Source organism: Squalius cephalus, assembly GCF_949319135.1.
Source record: "Squalius cephalus genome assembly, chromosome: 13".
In the NCBI taxonomy this organism is placed as follows: domain Eukaryota; kingdom Metazoa; phylum Chordata; class Actinopteri; order Cypriniformes; family Leuciscidae; genus Squalius; species Squalius cephalus.
The window spans coordinates 19537063-19556068 of record NC_137134.1 but is presented as its reverse complement, the minus strand read 5'-3'; the positions used below and the strand labels follow the sequence as shown (position 1 = coordinate 19556068).

Below are 19006 nucleotides of genomic sequence, written 5' to 3'. Positions count from 1 at the left end.
AGTTCAGAAACCAGCATGCTGATCTGAAGAACCTATAATGCAAGATCAAGAACATTTTTAATGTCCCCCAAAAACATGTAGCTCAACTCCAGACAGCCAACTAGTGTCGGCCCAGATCCGGGCCACATCTGGTACATGTTGATGAAAAAAAAAAAAAATAGGTTCTTAATATAGTATTATTTGTTGGACCTATAATGTCCAAATAAAAGTATAATTGACCACAACACTAGAGGAACCTTTTAAAGAACATCTAAGAATTATTTTGAACGTCCCTCATATCTCAAATTTCATATTTTGTGCTCAACTATCTTCAAAATATACTTCAAGTACCTCAAAACCTTTCCCTTATGATGGGTTCCTGGAAGAGACGTTGATGTTCCCAAAAGTCTTGCAGGAATCTATGGGTTCCTAGAGCTGCCCTTTATTTTAAGCCCTGTAGATATTTTATCATAAAAAAAAATCACAACATGCTTAAAAACGAAAAAGAGAGTATTCGCTTTGAGATGCTATTTAGTATAAATGTACATGAAAGCAAAGCTTTATAGAGACACCAACTTTCTATCATGCAGAAATGTTATATCCTCCTTTAATCTACTCTCTTCATCTAAATAGTAAAAGCACTTTACCTTTCTTCCTTTCTCTCTCCCCGTGCTACAGCCCAGGAATTCAGGCTGTAGTGCAGTGTCTGTTTATGCCAGTTTTTTGCTTGAAAGACACAGAAAGAAACATAAAGAGGAGCCTGTAATTATCATTGTTGGTCTACTGTCCTGTCAGTTCGCTCGCCAGAGAGACCGGAGTGATCTTTTGGCAGCACTGGGACGAAAGATCAAAGCCGTGGACCTTTGATCAATGCTAAAACAGCCCGCAAAACGTCTCTGTGGAAAATCAGGATGGAATGCCTGAGAAAAAAGAAAAAAAAGAGGACAAGACCCTGGAAAGCTTGGCGAAGACATCTTCTGTCCTCTTCCATTTTTAGACAGTGGTGGCAGTTTGATTGTTCATATTTTGTGTCTTTAAAGATGGTCAAACAGTGATGAATGATGTTTTGATATAGATTAGAGAATTTCAAAGACAGTGAGCTTCCCGATTATATTGTATTGCATAGTATATATAAATGATGAGTATATAATAGTATTAAATCATAGCAGTTGGTAACTAGCTTCACCAAATATTATTGTTTCAAACTGGTTTTGCAAACATCTGCCACCACTTATTTATTCAAATTGTACCATTCTAGTCTTGTAAAACTGATTAAACAGCATTATTCTCGTTCTTCTCTCCTCCTTTCTTACTACTTGAATGATGTATTCTCCATCTGTTCCATTTATAATTGATCTAAAGGCCAGAACAAAAACATACCTGCAACTTAGTGAACCTGTTCAGTGTTCTCAATGTAAATCAAGTTTGCCTCACGAAGAGCTCGCTGATTTAGAGACAAGAATGGACAGAATCTAAATTCTCCTCAATTTGTAGGGTAAACTCTCAGGGTTGCTTTGAAATTGATCCAGTTTCATAGGCGATTCAATGTTTCTTTACCTCCCAACTACTCCTGCATTTGATTTTGGCCATCGTCTATACTTACTTTGAGGCCGATGTGTTCATTACATAGCATGATGGTTTTTTCAAGTCTGTCTGGCGTTACAGCATTGCATCTGTGCGAGAAAGTTTAGGACGGCAGTTAAAATGAGTTGTTGCATTACTCTCAGGCTGAAAAAACACAGCTTTCAGAAACCCCTTGTCCTTTTCCTCTTGCGGTCGCTCTCTTTCTCTCAACCTTGGCAGTCTCGACAAGATTCATCATGGCTTTGATTGTCATCACGTTGAGGATTAGTGTGTGTTGTCTGAAGCGACTGGACGCACATGAATCCTGTAGTGGTGCGCGAGCCTCGTGGCCCTCGTGAACCCCACCATGCCACTGTCGCGGTATGTGCCGCCACCACAAAGTCTTCCCTGACTTCTGCACCATTTTGGCATTCCCAGAATGCCTGTGGGCAAGCCAAACGCTGGCGAGTGGGTTGAGCAGGCTGCCATGAGGAGGGGTTGCTGTCCATTGTTATAGGTTTTGGGCAGTTGAAGCAGACCGTATATTGGCTGCCATCCCAGTTAGCATCGTGAGGTTGTCTATGGCTTTTGAAGGGCTGGAGAAGGTGTAAGATGGGTTTCATACAGTGTTCATTTTCATGTTATTGTCTTTTAATGAAAATACCATTTAAATTTTGTCAAAATTTTGGCTTGTGATGGTAATGAATTTCTCAAGCCAAAGGTGTATATGACTTTCCTCTTTCAGCCAAACACAATCAGAGTTATATATAAAAATATCCTGGCTCTTCCAGGCTTTATAATGAGAGTGACTGGTACCCAAATCAAACCCAAACCCAAACTGGTACCTTTATAATGAGAGTGACTGGTGACTGGGAGTTTTTGAAGCCCAAAAAAGTGCATCCATCCATCATGAAAGGAGGGTTAATAAATGCCTTCTGAAGAGAAGCCATGCGTTATTGTAAAAAATATATCTATATTTACAACTTTATAAGCTATAATCACGAGTCTAGTTCTGGCGGAAGAGTGACGTCTGACCCGACGTTAAAAGCGCCAGGAGTTATTGTAGGAGAAATACGTTGATGGGATTAACACTGGCGGGAAATCTCAACCATGCCAAACTGCTATTTGTCTGTGTATGAGAAAGGTAGGCCTATAGGTTATATATTCTGTCTTCTGTCTCCATCTGGACTGTGATATTTCCCAACAGCTCAAACGTTGTATTTTTCCTCGCTGAATGTTTAAAGTTAGGTTTTAATCAGTTTCCTTCAATCCTACACATTTGTAAAATAAGCATGTCTAGCCATGAACAGCCCATTTATTTTGGACTCTTTCCATTGGGTTAGTATCAGACTTGCTGAGCGCACTAGCCAATCAAATTTCAGCTTCAACGCTCTGTCATTATTTTCTCTGACAACGAAGATAACCTGATACTAAAAATGGCTGAATCAAACGTACATTCTGGTTCAGTCTGGTTTGTCTGAGCTTCTTTAATATATATATATATATATATATCTATACATAGACATAACTAGATAACTAGACAGTTTGGACATTGTACTTTTGAATACTTTTGTGATGTTACAAGTAACATGCATTACGTAATTAGATTACTTTTTTGATGTAATGAGTAAAGCAACGCATTACAAGTAACATGGATTACATGATCGGATCACTTTTTGATGTTACAAGTAACGCATTGCATTTCGTAATAAGATTTTTTTTTATGTAACTGCAAATTACATTCTAATAACACAAATACATTTATTTACAGCCAGAAAAGTTACAGCAGATGAAGTATTTTCAAGAACAGTCACAGTATTAGTATGAATGTAGCTGAAATATATAGTTATGCATGATGTCCAATTTAGAACACAGATTATTAATCCGAATTTCCTCCCAATCTAAAATCAATACGTGGAAAAAAAAAAATTACCTGCAAGAGTCTCCTAGGATAGAAGGAATGGATGCAGATTCTGGAGCAATTTTGCATTTCTGACTGACTGTCAGCCATCTTGGTTTGGAGAAAGAAAGAAAAAAATCGACATACAATGGCTTGTCACTTGGTGGCAATGTATAGGATGATGCGCTAGTGTCCGTTGTAGTCCTTGATGTGCAAATGTACCATCAAAACCCATGCATACAAGAAATGGCTTTTTGTAGCTGTCCACTGTAGTGACTCTATGCGTGAAAGAATTTTAAAATAAAATGCTGATATTTCATCAATCAGGATCAGTACCAGTCCAAGTAATTAACAGTAACTATCCAAATAAGTTCAAATAAAGTAAATTTTTTTTTTTAATGTTCAATATTTTTATAAAATAAAAATTATTTATTTATTTATTTTCATCCATATTGAATTTGTCACTTTCTGTGGCATTTTCTTGGGTTGGCAAAGCCAAAACTGACATCAGATGTGTTTATAGAGCCCTCTTCTGACAGAAAGAGTGTATTACAACATAAAGACCACACATGAAATTGTGCCCCCGTAGGATTATGTGTGGAAATATCAAAAAACTTCCCAAAAATACTACAGGTCCTAGTAATTACTAGTAAACTAATAAAATGTGTATCATAAAAGTATCATGTGTTAACAATAAGTCAAATAGTTTTCAATGTTACAACCTCATGAAACTGCAGTAACATCCTGTCTAAATGTTTTACGCACACAAAATATAATTTTTCTTCCTCGCATTTGTTTCCTGAGCTCCCGTAAAGTTAATCAAGAGGTTTACTTCTACCTCACTTCTGCAGTTTGAGAACAATATCACAGTAGACATTACAGTTTTACAGCCATTATGAATTTTATTTTTGATTTGGAGTACACTGATAAATAATGAATTAAATTAGTTCTAAAAAGACCACAAAAATATAAAACCTGTCATGTTTAAATGCCTCATAACTGTTTAATGTCGGTCCAAGTATTCAAACATATTTGTGTTTTATATGTTGCATGCAAGTGTTAATTTTGACACTACGTTTCATCTTTTAACAGTTTTTTTGTTTTGTTTTGTCATCTGACACTGTGGTTGGAGCAGAAGAGCTGAGAAAGAGATATTGCTACAATGGGTGTGAAGTTTTACAGTGTCCATCAAAAGGATGTGAAACTGCTTTAGCTTTTTCTCAGCACTCTATTTCAAGAAAGACCAAAACCTGAAACAAATTTATCTAGGGGAAAAAATGCTTCGAATGGCTTCAGTGTAATGTTATCATATAGGAAATGTGTTAGATTGAATATGAAAAAAAGATGTATACACTGCATTCATCAATGTAGTTATAGGGTCATTTGACCTGTATTAGCATTGCATACGCAAAGTCTTTCACATACTTAACTTGCATTTGTATATAGGGGTGATATCAGCTAAATGGGGCCACTTTTTGGTAAATCGTTTGGGACAATAATACAATACCATATATGCCTTTTCCATGTGTTTTTATGATTAATAATGACTGTTTTTGATAATTTTGTGTTGAAATTATGTAATAAAATATAATTATTTAGGCCCTACAGTTCTTGAAACATCAGCTGTGCCAACTTTTTTTGCATGAGCAGTTTCAGGTAAAATGGGCCAGTCAAACTGCAAAGGGAAATAGTAATTTTAAAACACAATTGCTTATACAGCCACATAACATTTAAACTGCATTAAACAAACATATTCATATGTGCCATTAATAAAAAAAACAAAACATTTTGGGTGCAAACCCACTTATTCAAATGTGCAATTAAAAAAGTCCATTTTGGAACAGCATAGATCAGTGAACTGCTGTCAGTTGTGTGTGTGTGTAACTATATAACTATATTTAATTAAAAATATAAATTTTTGGGTTGGCTTGGGTTGGGTTGGAAAAATATATCTATGTAAATATACACCTTAGATGCATTAAGCAGGGTAGGAAGATGTAGTAATATGCCACTCTTGAAAACAGTGTGCATTAGCTGTTAAATTGTAATATATTTAAAGATGAGTTTAGCAGAGGATGATGATGTATCAATATGTGTGTGTATATATACAGTATGTATATATATATATACATGTGTATATACATGTGTGTGTGTATATATATATATATATATATATATATATATATATATATACATATATATACACACACATGTATATATGTGTGTGTGTGTGTGTGTGTGTGTGTGTGTGTGTGTGTGTGTGTGTGTGTGTAACTAAATAACTATATTTAATTAAATAATAATTATTATAATAGTCACATGTTTCCATTTATGTCCCCTAATTACATACATACATACATACATACATTACACATACACACACACACACACACACACACACACACACACACACACACACACACACACACACACACACACACACACACACACACACACACACACACACACACTCAAACAAATGTGTATGTGTGTTTGTGAGTGACACAGATGATGGCCCATTTTAGCTGAAACCATATGGCCCATTTTACCTCAGTGGGTTAAGGTAAATTGGGCCGCCAAGAAAAACATCATTTTTTCAAAAAATATGTTCATATACCAAACTAACAACATTATTTCTGATTGATGCCATCAAGACAGATATTATGCATAGTTTTTTTATGTGCATGTTTGTTTTTTTATAGATTTATCATCCTTATAATAGTTTAGTTAGATTTGGTATGCCAGGCTACTTACCATGCAGCTTTCTGGTGCAGTCTTGATATGAATTATTGCCTAGCCCACCATAGCAACCATAAACCAATAAAATCACATGTTACTTGTCAAGCACAGTTATGACAACAGTTTAAAATCCCTTGCAGTCATTGGCTCTAAATTCCAGAGGGGCTGGGACCCCTAAACCTTAAATGGCCCATTTTACCTGATGGCCCATTTTACCTGATATCACCCCTAGTATTGTAGGCTATACATAGAAAATTGTTTTAGGGTATATTTTGGACCTCGCTTTTTTCCTCACACCTATGTCAGCACTGGTGCTTGCCAGATGATGGTTTTAGACATTAGACCACAAGGATTAGCAAGAATTTACTCACAGTGTTACTGACATCATAAAGTAAAAAACTGAGTCTCCACCCACTGAAAAAAAAAAAGAAAACAATAAATACTCTGCTTCTTCTGCAGACACTCACAGATCGTCTTCTTCATCATGACCATCATCATCATCTCTCTGCTCCTGCTGGCCTCTCTGCTGCCACACCTGACCTTCACTGGTGAGATTGATTATATTACAGCAAATTACAATGATTTTTATCAGTGTTTAATTTGTATGTGCTGAATAAGTTGACTGACAGCACTCTCTCTCTCAGCTCATGTGAATGTGGGTATAGTGAACGGCAGGGAAGCCAAACCTCACTCCAGACCTTACATGGTTTCTCTCCAGGTGAACCGTCAACATATCTGCGGTGGATTCCTCATTTCAGATGAGTTTGTCTTGACTGCTGCACATTGCAGAAACGGGTAAGAGCTTGTTTAGTGTAAACTGCATTGTTAATGACTGCAATGCAACCATACAGTGTATCGTGTGACATAAATTAACATTTCCAATATGCTCCTTATACAGATATGAGATTCGGGTTGTGGTTGGTGCTCATGACTTAAGGTACAGCCAGAGTTCGGATGTCATCAGAGTGAAGTCCTACATCCCGCATCCAGACTATAAACCCAGTCCTATTCAGAATGACATCATGCTTTTGAGGGTAACAACCTGTTATACAGTTAGTTGTTCAACATAATATCTCAGGTCAGGAACAAAACACTATGTTTTAATCTCTAAAAAATTACTGAAGTGATTTAAATAATTTCTATGTAAATGGCCAGGTGTCTCTTTGACTCTGTTCCCTGTATTATTAATTAATTTCTCTGTATAGAAAAATTAATGGCGCAAAAATTAATGGCGCAAATTAACTGGGCTTTTACAGCTTCTGTACTAACCTCAACGCAACAGTATAATCCATTGAACTTCAGTCTTATAAAAGACTGTTTATTAAAATTGTTGTTTTTTTGAATTACAGCTAGAGAAAAAAGTCGAACTTAACAACAAAGTTAGACTGATATCATTACCAAAGAAAGGAGAAGGCGTGAAAGCAGGTACTCTTTGTAGTGTTGCCGGCTGGGGAGCCATGACTATTGGCCCACAGAGTTATCGTCTAATGGAGGCAAACACGACTACAATAAATCAGGCATGCTGTCAGCGCAGATGGGGATCGAGCTTCTTGGCCTCACAGATGATCTGTGCATATGGCAGTGGTGGATCCTGCAGAGTATGTGTAAAAAAAAACATTAAATAAAAATTAAATAAATATATAATATTCACAGACTTTATGGTAATGTACAGACTGGTTTTACTAGTGACGTGTTGATCTGTGTTTCTTAACAGGGGGATTCAGGAGGTCCTTTGGTTTGTGGAAACACTGCAGTTGGTGTCACATCTTTCGGATCTCGACATCTCTGCAATTCACCTGAACATCCTAATGTGTATACTAAGATTTCAGCATATCTTCAATGGTTCAATGAACAAATGACATGTTAAGTGTCTACATGAAAAAATAAATAAATAAAAAAAATAAATAAAATAATATATATATATATATATATATATATATATATATATATATATATGTATGTATGTATTTAATTTTTCTATAAACCTTCTTTCAATAAAAATATCACATGGCAAGCATCAATTATACTCAAAGTGTTCTCATTGTCACAACCACACCCTCACTTTTCAGTCTCATTGAATGGGGAAAAACTGAAATAATCAAAACTGTTGCTAAATTACAGTGAAAAAAAAAAACATTTCAAAACAGGAATGATATCATAAACTGTGCTGCTTTAACTTAAAAAAAAAAATTATAAATGAAAAAAAAAATTCAGACAGGTCAAAATAAAAAATAAGTCTTGAAAAAGCCTCCAGAATTTGAGTTGTAAAATGAAGAGCTTTGTGAAATCTTCCTACAACAGTCATTTAAAAAATTTGGCAAGTCAGCTTTACTAAGCTCACGCCTGTTTTCTCACATCTAACAGAATTTGCAAAAAATATTAGGCATGGCTTACATCACACATGTGGCAGATTAGTCAACTCCCATTAACAGCACAAACAGAACACCTACACTATACTGCCAAACGTATTGGGACACCCCTCCAAATCATTGAATTCAGGTGTTCCAATCACTTCCATGGCCACAGTTGTATAAAATCAAGCACCTAGGCATGCAGACCCTTCTACAAACATTTGTGAAAGAAAGGGTCGCTCTCAGGAGCTCAGTGAATTCAAGCGTGGTAACGTGATAGGTTGCCACCTGTGCAATAAGTCCATTTGTGAAATTTCCTTACTACTATACACTCACCTAAAGGATTATTAGGAACACCTGTTCAATTTCTCATTAATGCAATTATCTAATCAACCAATCACATGGCAGTTGCTTCAATGCATTTAGGGGTGTGGTCTATGGCGTCATTTTTTAGTCAAATGTCATGAGCGTGTAAGACATGCTCACGAGCACATTATGTTATTTCACGCGCGCAAAAATGAACCTTCAGCTGGCATGATAAAAGTACTCGCGCACAAATTCAACAACCGAGAGGTGTACAGGTAGCTGCGAGCGAGCGCCTGGCATACTCTCATAGGTTAACTCTGCTTGTACAGTGGAATCCTGCTCGCGCGCAGTGGATTTCTGCTCGCGGAGTGCTGTTTTGCTCGCGCAGTGGATTTCTGCTCGCTCAGCTGATTTCTGCTCGCTCGAGTCTACATGACTTTTGACAATTTGGGGGCGGAAACCAAGGAGGGCACTGACCCTCTTATGATTGGTCACTTTCATCATGGAAAATCTTGGGAAATCCTAACCCCGCCCACCTTCTGACGCAGCGCGCGTCACTCAGCTCGTTCTGCTACTCCGGTTATCTCTGTGTATATTTTAGACAACGAAATATGTGATAAAACACCTTGCTAACTATTTTCGTTTTCATTTAAAGAAATCTTAAACATGATAGCCACACAAATGTGGTTCATGCAACGCGTATTGATTATATTCACTGCACATAACGTTTGCCTATTAAAAACAAAACAAAATATAAAACACAAACCTGCCTCTTTTCGTTTTAAATATAATATAAAAACATTAAACATTTTAATATGGTCCAGGCAATATGTGCATTTGTACTAAACAACAGATTTTGCAGTAAACAACATTACAGTTTTTAAATTTTTAAATACAATTATTACAATTTAAAATGACAAAACTCAACCCAGTCTCTTTTTGTTAAATTTCAGTTTTATCAATATTAGCCATTATAAAAGTATAAGTAAAAGGTATAAGAAGCTATACAAATAAAGCAAACAATTCAGTCAAACACACAAAGTCAGCGCTCTAGTAAAACCATACAACGGTAATAGCTTATAAAGTTATGAAACTTCCCCTCAGCCAAAACGATTGGCCACAATGGCCAGGGAATAAATTATAGATTCACGAGACCAAAAATCGCCCGTTAGATACACAAGACGAATTATATCTCATGTTTAACCACTACAGAGACGCCAGCGAAAGCGGCGAACGTCAGAAAGACTATAACCGAGGAAAGGCTGTTCCAGGCGGGGTACATGAGTGCCGAGCGCCCGGTCATCGTTATGGTTAGACAAGAGCGCTGACTTTGTATGTTTGACTGAATTGTTTGCTTTATTTGTAGCTTATAGCTTCTTATACCTTTTACTTATACTTTTATTATGGCTAATATTGATCAAACTGAAATTTAACAAAAAGAGACTGGGTTGAGTTTTGTCATTTTAAATTGTAATAATTGTATTTAAAAATTTAAAAACTGTAATGTTGTTTACTGCAAAATCTGTTGTTTAGTACAAATGCACATATTGCCTGGACCATATTAAAATGTTTAATGTTTTTATATTATATTTAAAACGAAAAGAGGCAGGTTTGTGTTTTATATTTAGTTTTTTTTTTAATAGGCAAACGTTATGTGCAGTGAATATAATCAATACGCGTTGCATGAACCACATTTGTGTGGCTATCATGTTTAAGATTTCTTTAAATGAAAACGAAAAGAGTTAGTATGGTGTTTTATCACATATTTCGTTGTCTAAAATATACAGAGATAGCCGGAGCAGAGCGAGCTGAGTGACGCGCGCTGCGTCAGACGGTGGGCGGGGTTAGGATTTCCCAAGATTTTCCATGATGAAAGTGACCAATCATAAGAGGGTCAGTGCCCTCCTTGGTTTCCGCCCCCAAATTGTCAAAAGTCATGTAGACTCGAGCGAGCAGAAATCAGCTGAGCGAGCAGAAATCCACTGCGCGAGCAAAACAGCACTCCGCGAGCAGAAATCCACTGCGCGCGAGCAGGATTCCACTGTACAAGCAGAGTTAACCTATGAGAGTATGCCAGGCGCTCGCTCGCAGCTACCTGTACACCTCTCGGTTGTTGAATTTGTGCGCGAGTACTTTTATCATGCCAGCTGAAGGTTCATTTTTGCGCGCGTGAAATAACATAATGTGCTCGTGAGCATGTCTTACACGCTCATGACATTTGACTAAAAAATGACGCCATAGTGGTCCTGGTCAAGACAATCTCCTGAACTCCAAACTGAATGTCAGAATGGGAAAGAAAGGTGATTTAAGCAATTCTGAGCGTGGCATGGTTGTTGGTGCCAGACGGGCCGGTCTGAGTATTTCACAATCTGCTCAGTTACTGGGATTTTCACGCACAACCATTTCTAGGGTTTACAAAGAATGGTGTGAAAAGGGAAAAACATCCAGTATGCGGCAGTCCTGTGGGCGAAAATGCCTTGTTGATGCTAGAGGTCAGAGGAGAATGGGCCGACTGATTCAAGCTGATAGAAGAGCAACTTTGACTGAAATAACCACTCGTTACAACCGAGGTATGCAGCAAAGCATTTGTGAAGCCACAACACGCACAACCTTGAGGCGGATGGGCTACAACAGCAGAAGACCCCACCGGGTACCACTCATCTCCACTACAAATAGGAAAAAGAGGCTACAATTTGCACGAGCTCACCAAAATTGGACAGTTGAAGACTGGAAAAATGTTGCCTGGTCTGATGAGTCTCGATTTCTGTTGAGACATTCAGATGGTAGAGTCAGAATTTGGCGTAAACAGAATGAGAACATGGATCCATCATGCCTTGTTACCACTGTGCAGGCTGGTGGTGGTGGTGTAATGGTGTGGGGGATGTTTTCTTGGCACACTTTAGGCCCCTTAGTGCCAATTGGGCATCGTTTAAATGCCACGGCCTACCTGAGCATTGTTTCTGACCATGTCCAACGGGAGCTTCGTGCCCTGGATGTGCATCCCACAAATCTCCATCAACTGCAAGATGCTATCCTATCAATATGGGCCAACGTTTCTAAAGAATGCTTTCAGCACCTTGTTGAATCAATGCCACGTAGAATTAAGGCAGTTCTGAAGGCGAAAGGGGGTCAAACACAGTATTAGCATGGTGTTCCTAATAATCCTTTAGGTGAGTGTATATTCCACGGTCAACTGTTAGTGTAAATAAATAAATAAATAAAATAAATAAATAAATGTTAAAAATAAATTGAGAATGTGTTGTTTGTTTATGAAAATGTTAACTTTTTAAATTTCAAAATATATTTCAAATGAAACAATTTGCAAAAGTTAAAAAATATATGAACATGTTGTTAATAAATATATTGACATAATTATATTCACATATTTAACTAAAATATATATTCAAAAAAATAAAAAATATATTGACATATATTTAACTAAAATATATTTATTGGGCCAATTTCAAATATTTGAATATATTCCAAAAATATATTCTGAAAATATATTTCAAATATATTTCTTTTGTGTATGGGACATGAAATAACATCAACACTGAAGAGAACTTCAGCATGATCGTCTCTGTGCTTTTGATAGTCACCTTGCTGCCTATCTGAGCCTTCCAATTAAGTCTGATGGAAAATGACAAACTTCTTTTGCATCATGTCTTCTACATTTACCATAAATGTGCACTTTTAATGTGCATTTTATGTATTTTTAGAATTGCTACTACACTCAATAACTTGATCTGAAGGAACATTAAGTCAAATCTATTTCTAATCTAACCAACCTAAACTAATTTCTCTCTCAGCATCTGTGGATGTAGGTATAGTAAACGGCACAGAAGCACATTTCATCAATCAGGATCAGTACCAGTCCAAGTAATTATCAATAACTATCCAAATAAGTTCAAATAAAGGAATTTTTGTTTGTTTAATGTTCAATATTTTTATAAAATAAAAATAATTTCTTTATTTTCATCCATATTGAATTTGTCACTTTGTGGCATTTTCTTGTAGCCTGGTTAAAACCAGACCCTTCTCAGTTGAAACTGAGTGTAGGGTCTGGAGAAGCTATGTAGACAAATCATTTCCAAAGGGGCGTCACCAACCGACGTAGCTCAGCTTGATTGACAGGTGATCTGACCAATCATACTTCGCCATCCGCCATTTTGTCCGACAAAGCAGTCAGGAGAGTAGATTAACAGGATTTGAACTTGAAAAACGGAGTGTACTGACGCCTTTCCGTGGTTAAAACAACATTCCTTCTTATGTTTGTTCATGTTTATTTGAGGCTATAAATTAACTAGAAGGAAGAGATGATCGGTTCACAAGAACAGCTTTAACATGCTCTACAGCGATCTGTCACGGCACATTAAAGAGCAACAAAACGGTATTTATTGTTTAAATTTCTTTTAAAAAATTACCAAATTTGAAAGCTGAGACTTTGTTTAATATGTTTAATATCAAACGTAACCGAAAAGTAGCCTGCTCTGTCCTGTCTGCCAGCGTGTTGTCAGTCTCCTCTCTGCTCCGCAATGTATTTTTCACTGCGTGAGAACTCCTTCAGCGTCGCTGCGCTGTCGTCATCATGTAAATCCCTCCCCAAACGTTTCTGATTGGTGCCGCGATTTCAGCGGCACAGAAATGAGTTTGAATGGGCTCTTCTCCAGACTATCCTGAAGAGAGAATTAAAATTCGCCGGAAGTAGTCTGGGTTTTCCCAGGCTAATTTTCTTGGGTTGGCAAAGCCAAAACTGACATCAGATGTGTTTATAGAGCCCTCTTCTGACAGAAAGAGTGTATTACAACATAAAGACCACACTATGAAATTGTGCCCCCGTAGGATTATGTGTGGAAATATCAAAAAACTTCCCAAAATACTACAGGTCCTAGTAATTACTAGTAAACTAATAAAATGTGTATCATAAAAGTATCATGTGTTAACAATAAGTCAAATAGTTTTCAATGTTACAACCTCATGAAACTGCAGTAACATCCTGTCTAAATGTTTTACGCACACAAAATATAATTTTTCTTCCTCGCATTTGTTTCCTGAGCTCCCGTAAAGTTAATCAAGAGGTTTACTTGTACCTCACTTCTGCAGTTTAAGAACAATAACACAGTAGACATTACAGTTTTATTGTTACGCTTCAGGGTGGATGAAGTAGGAGATGAACACGGAGATTAATTCCAAGGTTTTAATTCTCAATATTCACAGATACCAACAAAAAGGGAGCATGTGCTCAGATTACAGAAAACCTAACATAAAACATTGACCGACAACTGAAAGGTGAAAGACAGGAACTTAAATACACAGATGATAACGAGTGATGACAGGTGACGGTGATGATGAACAAAGACTAATTAACTAAACACAGGTGACAGAACTGAACTATGAACTAAACAGACCGGGAAAAACAGGACTAAACCAAAATCAACAGAAGACAGGGCAAAACGATAACAGAAACACTGAAAACACTAAAACAGAAATCAAAACTACAACATTACTCCCCCCATCCCGGTAGGCGCGTCCTCGCGCCGTAGAAAGACAAAAGGGGTGGGAGGGTGGGCACCCTGGAGGCTGACGGGGGAGACAAGGCAGGAAGCCTCCAGGGCGGAGCAGACTGTGGGTGTGGCCACAGCGGTGCGGACCCCTTGGGCGGCCGTGGCCCCTCAAGTGGCCAGGACGGAGGCCTGTAGCCCCCCCCCCAAAAAATTCTTGGGGAAAGCCCCCCTCTGAGCTGGGCGGAACCAGCGGCGAAGGGAGCTTCAAGCGATGAGGGCTCGGTGCTGGGCAGATCCAGCGATGAAGACTCAGTGCTGGACGGGACCAGCGGTGAAGAGGACTCTGTGCTGGACGGGACCAGCGGTGAAGAAGGTTCTGTGCTGGACGGGACCAGCGGTGAAGGCTCTGTGCTGGACGGGACCAGCGGCGAAGAGGGCTCTGAGCTGGGCGGAACCAGCGGCAAAGGGAGCTTCAAGCGATGAGGGCTCGGTGCTGGGCAGATCCAGCGATGAAGACTCAGTGCTGGACGGGACCAGCGGTGAAGAAGGTTCTGTGCTGGACGGGACCAGCGGTGAAGGCTCTGTGCTGGACGGGACCAGCGGTGAAGAAGGTTCTGTGCTGGACGGGACCAGCGGCGAAGAGGGCTCTGAGCTGGGCGGAACCAGCGGCGAAGGGAGCTTCAAGCCAGGCGGAACCAGCGAGAAGAACCTCTCTGCAGGCGTGATGTTCACAGTCTCTAGCTCGGCGGCGGGCACGGCGCCTACTGCTTTGGTCTCAGCAGATTTGACGTGAAGTGCTGGGTCGGCTGGACTGGCGTGAAGTGCAGGCTCGGCAGACGTGACGGGACGAGGCTGTGAAATGCGGGCTTTTCTGACCGACATGAAGGCTGGGTCGAACATCTTCAAAGCCAGATCCGCACTGTTTGATACCAGCTTACGAGCTCTGGGGCAGAAGAACCCCGCAATAAATCTCCCCATCCTCTCTTCTTTTTGGGTCGGTCAATCATCTGTTAGGCTTCAGGGTGGATGAAGTAGGAGATGAACACGAAGGAGATTAATTCCAAGGTTTTAATTCTCAATATTCACAGATACCAACAAAAAGGGAGCATGTGCTCAGATTTCAGATAACCTAACATAAAACATTGATTGACAACTGAAAGGTGAAAGACAGGAACTTAAATACACAGATGATAATGAGTGATGACAGGTGACGGTGATGATGAACAAAGACTAATTAACTAAACACAGGTGACAGAACTGAACTACTGATGATGAACTAAACAGACCGGGAAAAACAGGACTAAACCAAAATCAACAGAAGACAGGGCAAAACGATAACAGAAACACTGAAAACACTAAAACAGAAATCAAAACTACAACATTTATAGCCATTATGAATTTTATTTTTGATTTGGAGTACACTGATAAATAATGAATTAAATTAGTTCTAAAAAGACCACAAAAATATAAAACCTGTCATGTTTAAATGCCTCATAACTGTTTAATGTCGGTCCAAGTATTCAAACATATTTGTGTTTTATATGTTGCATGCAAGTGTTAATTTTGACACTACGTTTCATCTTTTAACAGTTTTTTTTTTTTGTTTTGTCATCTGACACTGTGGTTGGAGCAGAAGAGCTGAGAAAGAGATATTGCTACAATGGGTGTGAAGTTTTACAGTGTCCATCAAAAGGATGTGAAACTGCTTTAGCTTTTTCTCAGCACTCTATTTCAAGAAAGACCAAAACCTGAAACAAATTTATCTAGGGGGAAAAATGCTTCGAATGGCTTCAGTGTAATGTTATCATATAGGAAATGTGTTAGATTGAATATGAAAAAAAGATGTATACACTGCATTCATCAATGTAGTTATAGGGTCATTTGACCTGTATTAGCATTGCATACGCAAAGTCTTTCACATACTTAACTTGCATTTGTATATAGTATTGTAGGCTATACATAGAAAATTGTTTTAGGGTATATTTTGGACCTCGCTTTTTTCCTCACACCTATGTCAGCACTGGTGCTTGCCAGATGATGGTTTTAGACATTAGACCACAAGGATTAGCAAGAATTTACTCACAGTGTTACTGACATCATAAAGTAAAAAACTGAGTCTCCACCCACTGAAAAAAAAAAAGAAAACAATAAATACTCTGCTTCTTCTGCAGACACTCACTGATCGTCTTCTTCATCATGACCATCATCATCATCTCTCTGCTCCTGCTGGCCTCTCTGCTGCCACACCTGACCTTCACTGGTGAGATTGATTATATTACAGTATATTATGATTATTTTTAAGAATGTTTGATTTGTATATGTGCTGAATAAGTTGACTGACAGCACTCTCTCTCTCTCAGCTCATGTGAATGTGGGTATAGTGAACGGCAGGGAAGCCAAACCCCACTCCAGACCTTACATGGTTTCTATTCAGAAGAACTCTCGACATATCTGTGGTGGATTCCTCATTTCTGATGAGTTTGTCTTGACTGCTGCACATTGCCGAAACAAGTAAGACAAGTAATTTTGTCTGAGCTAAATTAATGAATTTTCTATTCAATTCACATTTATTTGTATTGTGCTTTTCACAACACATTGTTTCAAAGCAGCTTTACAGAAAAATGCATGTTTCTACATTACAATTTAGAGTAATGTTTTCAGAGGTGACTGTTGTAATCTCTTCACAGGTTTTGGGTCATCTGAAATGTAACTAAACTTTAAAACTAAAACTAAACTAAATTAAAAGTAAAATCTTAATTATGGTTTCATCATACCTTCACAATCTTTTCTGAAAGAATAAAGAAACCTAAAAACTGAAGTTAAGATGAATGTTTCCATAAACAGAACAGAAGAGCTGACAGTTGTGGTTGGTGCACATAACCTACGAAAAAAAGAATGTCCGCATTAAAGTGAAGTCCTACTACAGACATCTGGATTATAGTGAAAAACCTTTTCTGAATGACATCATGCTTTTGAGGGTAACAGACTGCATTTACACCAGTTGTTCAAAATGATACCTAATCATTTTAACACTGTCTATTAACACATCATTGTGTTTTTATGATTGCAGCTAGAGAAAAAAGTCGAAAAGAACAAAAATGTTGAATGGATTTCAATACCAAAGACAGAAAAAGACATCGCAGCAGATTCTGTTTGCCGTGTTGCAGGCTGGGGACGTTTAGTAACTAATGGCACTTCAAGCCCAGTCCTCATGGAAACAAATGTGAAGATCATGAATAACAAAAAATGTGCAAATATTTGGAGATTGTCAGCTGCACAGATGATGTGTGTATATGGCGATGGAGGAATCTGTGATGTATGTAAAACAGTTTTAAATAATAATTATATTAGTAATTAGCAAATAAAATAAAAATATATATACAATAATACATAAACAAATTATTATTTCAATTTATATAACACTTTACAATGCATTCTCAATGTGCTGAAGAGAGAAAGGTGATAACTGATATAGTGACTTGCTGATCCTTGTGTGTTTTTTAACAGGGGGATTCAGGAGGTCCTTTGGTTTGTGGAAACACTGCAGTTGGTGTCACATCCTTCAGAGACCCAGATCTCTGTAATTCACCTGAGTATCCTGATGTGTATACTAAGATTTCAGCATTTCTTCAATGGATTCAAAATATAATTGAACAAAAATAATTGACTTTACAGTATAATAATAAAAAAAGACGTGTAGTACTAGTGCATAATCCAAAATGTTTCCAAATGTTTAACAGAATTTCTCCCACATCTTGTTGTAATAAAACTATCATGTGTTAACAACAAGTCAAATGGTCCTCAATGTTACAACCTCATGAAATTGAGTAATATCCAGTCTAAATGCATTGCACAAATAAAATATACTTTTTCTTCCTCACATCTATTTCCTGAGCTTGTTTCTCAACTGGGGGATTCAGGGGGTCTTTGGTTTGTGGAAACACTGCAGTTGGTGTCACATATTTTCATCACACTGATCTCTGTAATTCACCTCAGTTTCCTAATACAAAAATTTCAGATTTTCTTCCATGGATCGAAAATAAGTTTAATCGTCCTCAATGTTATAACCTTATGAAATTGCAGTAACAACATCCTGTCTAACTGCAGAATTCATTACACACAAAATCCATTGGGGCGTATTAACGCAGACTAGGCTTTAGACTAGGAGCCCATGTGGTCATGGTGCCTCTGTTCAGCGGTTATAAAAATATTTTCAGATTATTCTTTTTCTACAGTACTAGTAATTACTAGTGTTACTGGACGGAGGTTTTAAAATATCAGACAATTGACGAGCGCACAATCGCCTATGATGGACTAATCTTATATCACCCCTCCCTACAACTTGCACACTGGTCACCAATAGTGGGTTTTCTAAACTGGTGCTTGTCACGAACAGGTACGGTTAATCTGAAAATGCACAAAGGATCAGAGCCCTGCTAATGCTTTGACAATGTAAAGCCATTTTACCATACCAATAAAGCTAATCTGAATTTGTCAATCGCTGATTGATTTGCGATGCATTTTTCAAATGAGGAGAGACCACAGCAAGGGCCTTAACACATTTTTAATAATGTCACATGAAAGGCACAGAGAAACAGAGTAGTTTGCACCTCAATGACACATCTGTACCATTTACTTCACAGGACATGTCCTTTCCACTTCAT

General features: G+C 37.9%; 2 protein-coding genes and 1 long non-coding RNA gene across 4 annotated transcripts; 2 read left to right on the top strand and 1 right to left on the bottom strand.

The window, feature by feature from the left end:
- Positions 1–251: 251 nt before the first annotated feature.
- LOC307170423 lies at positions 252–3551 on the bottom strand. Its single transcript, XR_013823381.1, has 3 exons — positions 3476–3551; positions 627–705; positions 252–433 (listed from the first exon to the last, which is right to left on the bottom strand). It is a non-coding gene; the product is annotated as an uncharacterized lncRNA (long non-coding RNA).
- Positions 3552–6651: 3100 nt separating this feature from the next.
- On the top strand, positions 6652–8048 carry LOC307169618 (mast cell protease 1A-like; the record flags this gene model as incomplete). Its single annotated transcript, XM_079890347.1, has 5 exons — positions 6652–6729; positions 6826–6976; positions 7080–7215; positions 7531–7779; positions 7896–8048. Exons 1-5 carry the CDS (start codon positions 6666–6668, stop codon positions 8046–8048), a joined length of 753 nt encoding a protein of 250 aa, XP_079746473.1. The 5' UTR covers positions 6652–6665.
- A 4985-nt stretch (positions 8049–13033) lies between these two features.
- On the top strand, positions 13034–18221 carry LOC307169489 (granzyme K-like). 2 transcript variants are annotated; one of them, XR_013823146.1, is made up of 6 exons: positions 13034–13228; positions 16514–16602; positions 16703–16853; positions 17187–17320; positions 17413–17658; positions 17850–18221. XR_013823146.1 is itself a non-coding variant. In XM_079890162.1 (4 exons), the coding sequence occupies exons 2-4, from the start codon at positions 16539–16541 to the stop codon at positions 17248–17250; spliced, it is 279 nt and encodes a 92-aa protein (XP_079746288.1). In that variant the 5' UTR covers positions 13054–13228; positions 16514–16538; the 3' UTR covers positions 17251–17325. The 2 variants fall into 2 exon arrangements, 1 of the variants encoding a protein (XP_079746288.1); XM_079890162.1 differs by lacking the exons at positions 17413–17658; positions 17850–18221 and having other exon boundaries at positions 13054–13228; positions 17187–17325.
- Positions 18222–19006: the final 785 nt, after the last annotated feature.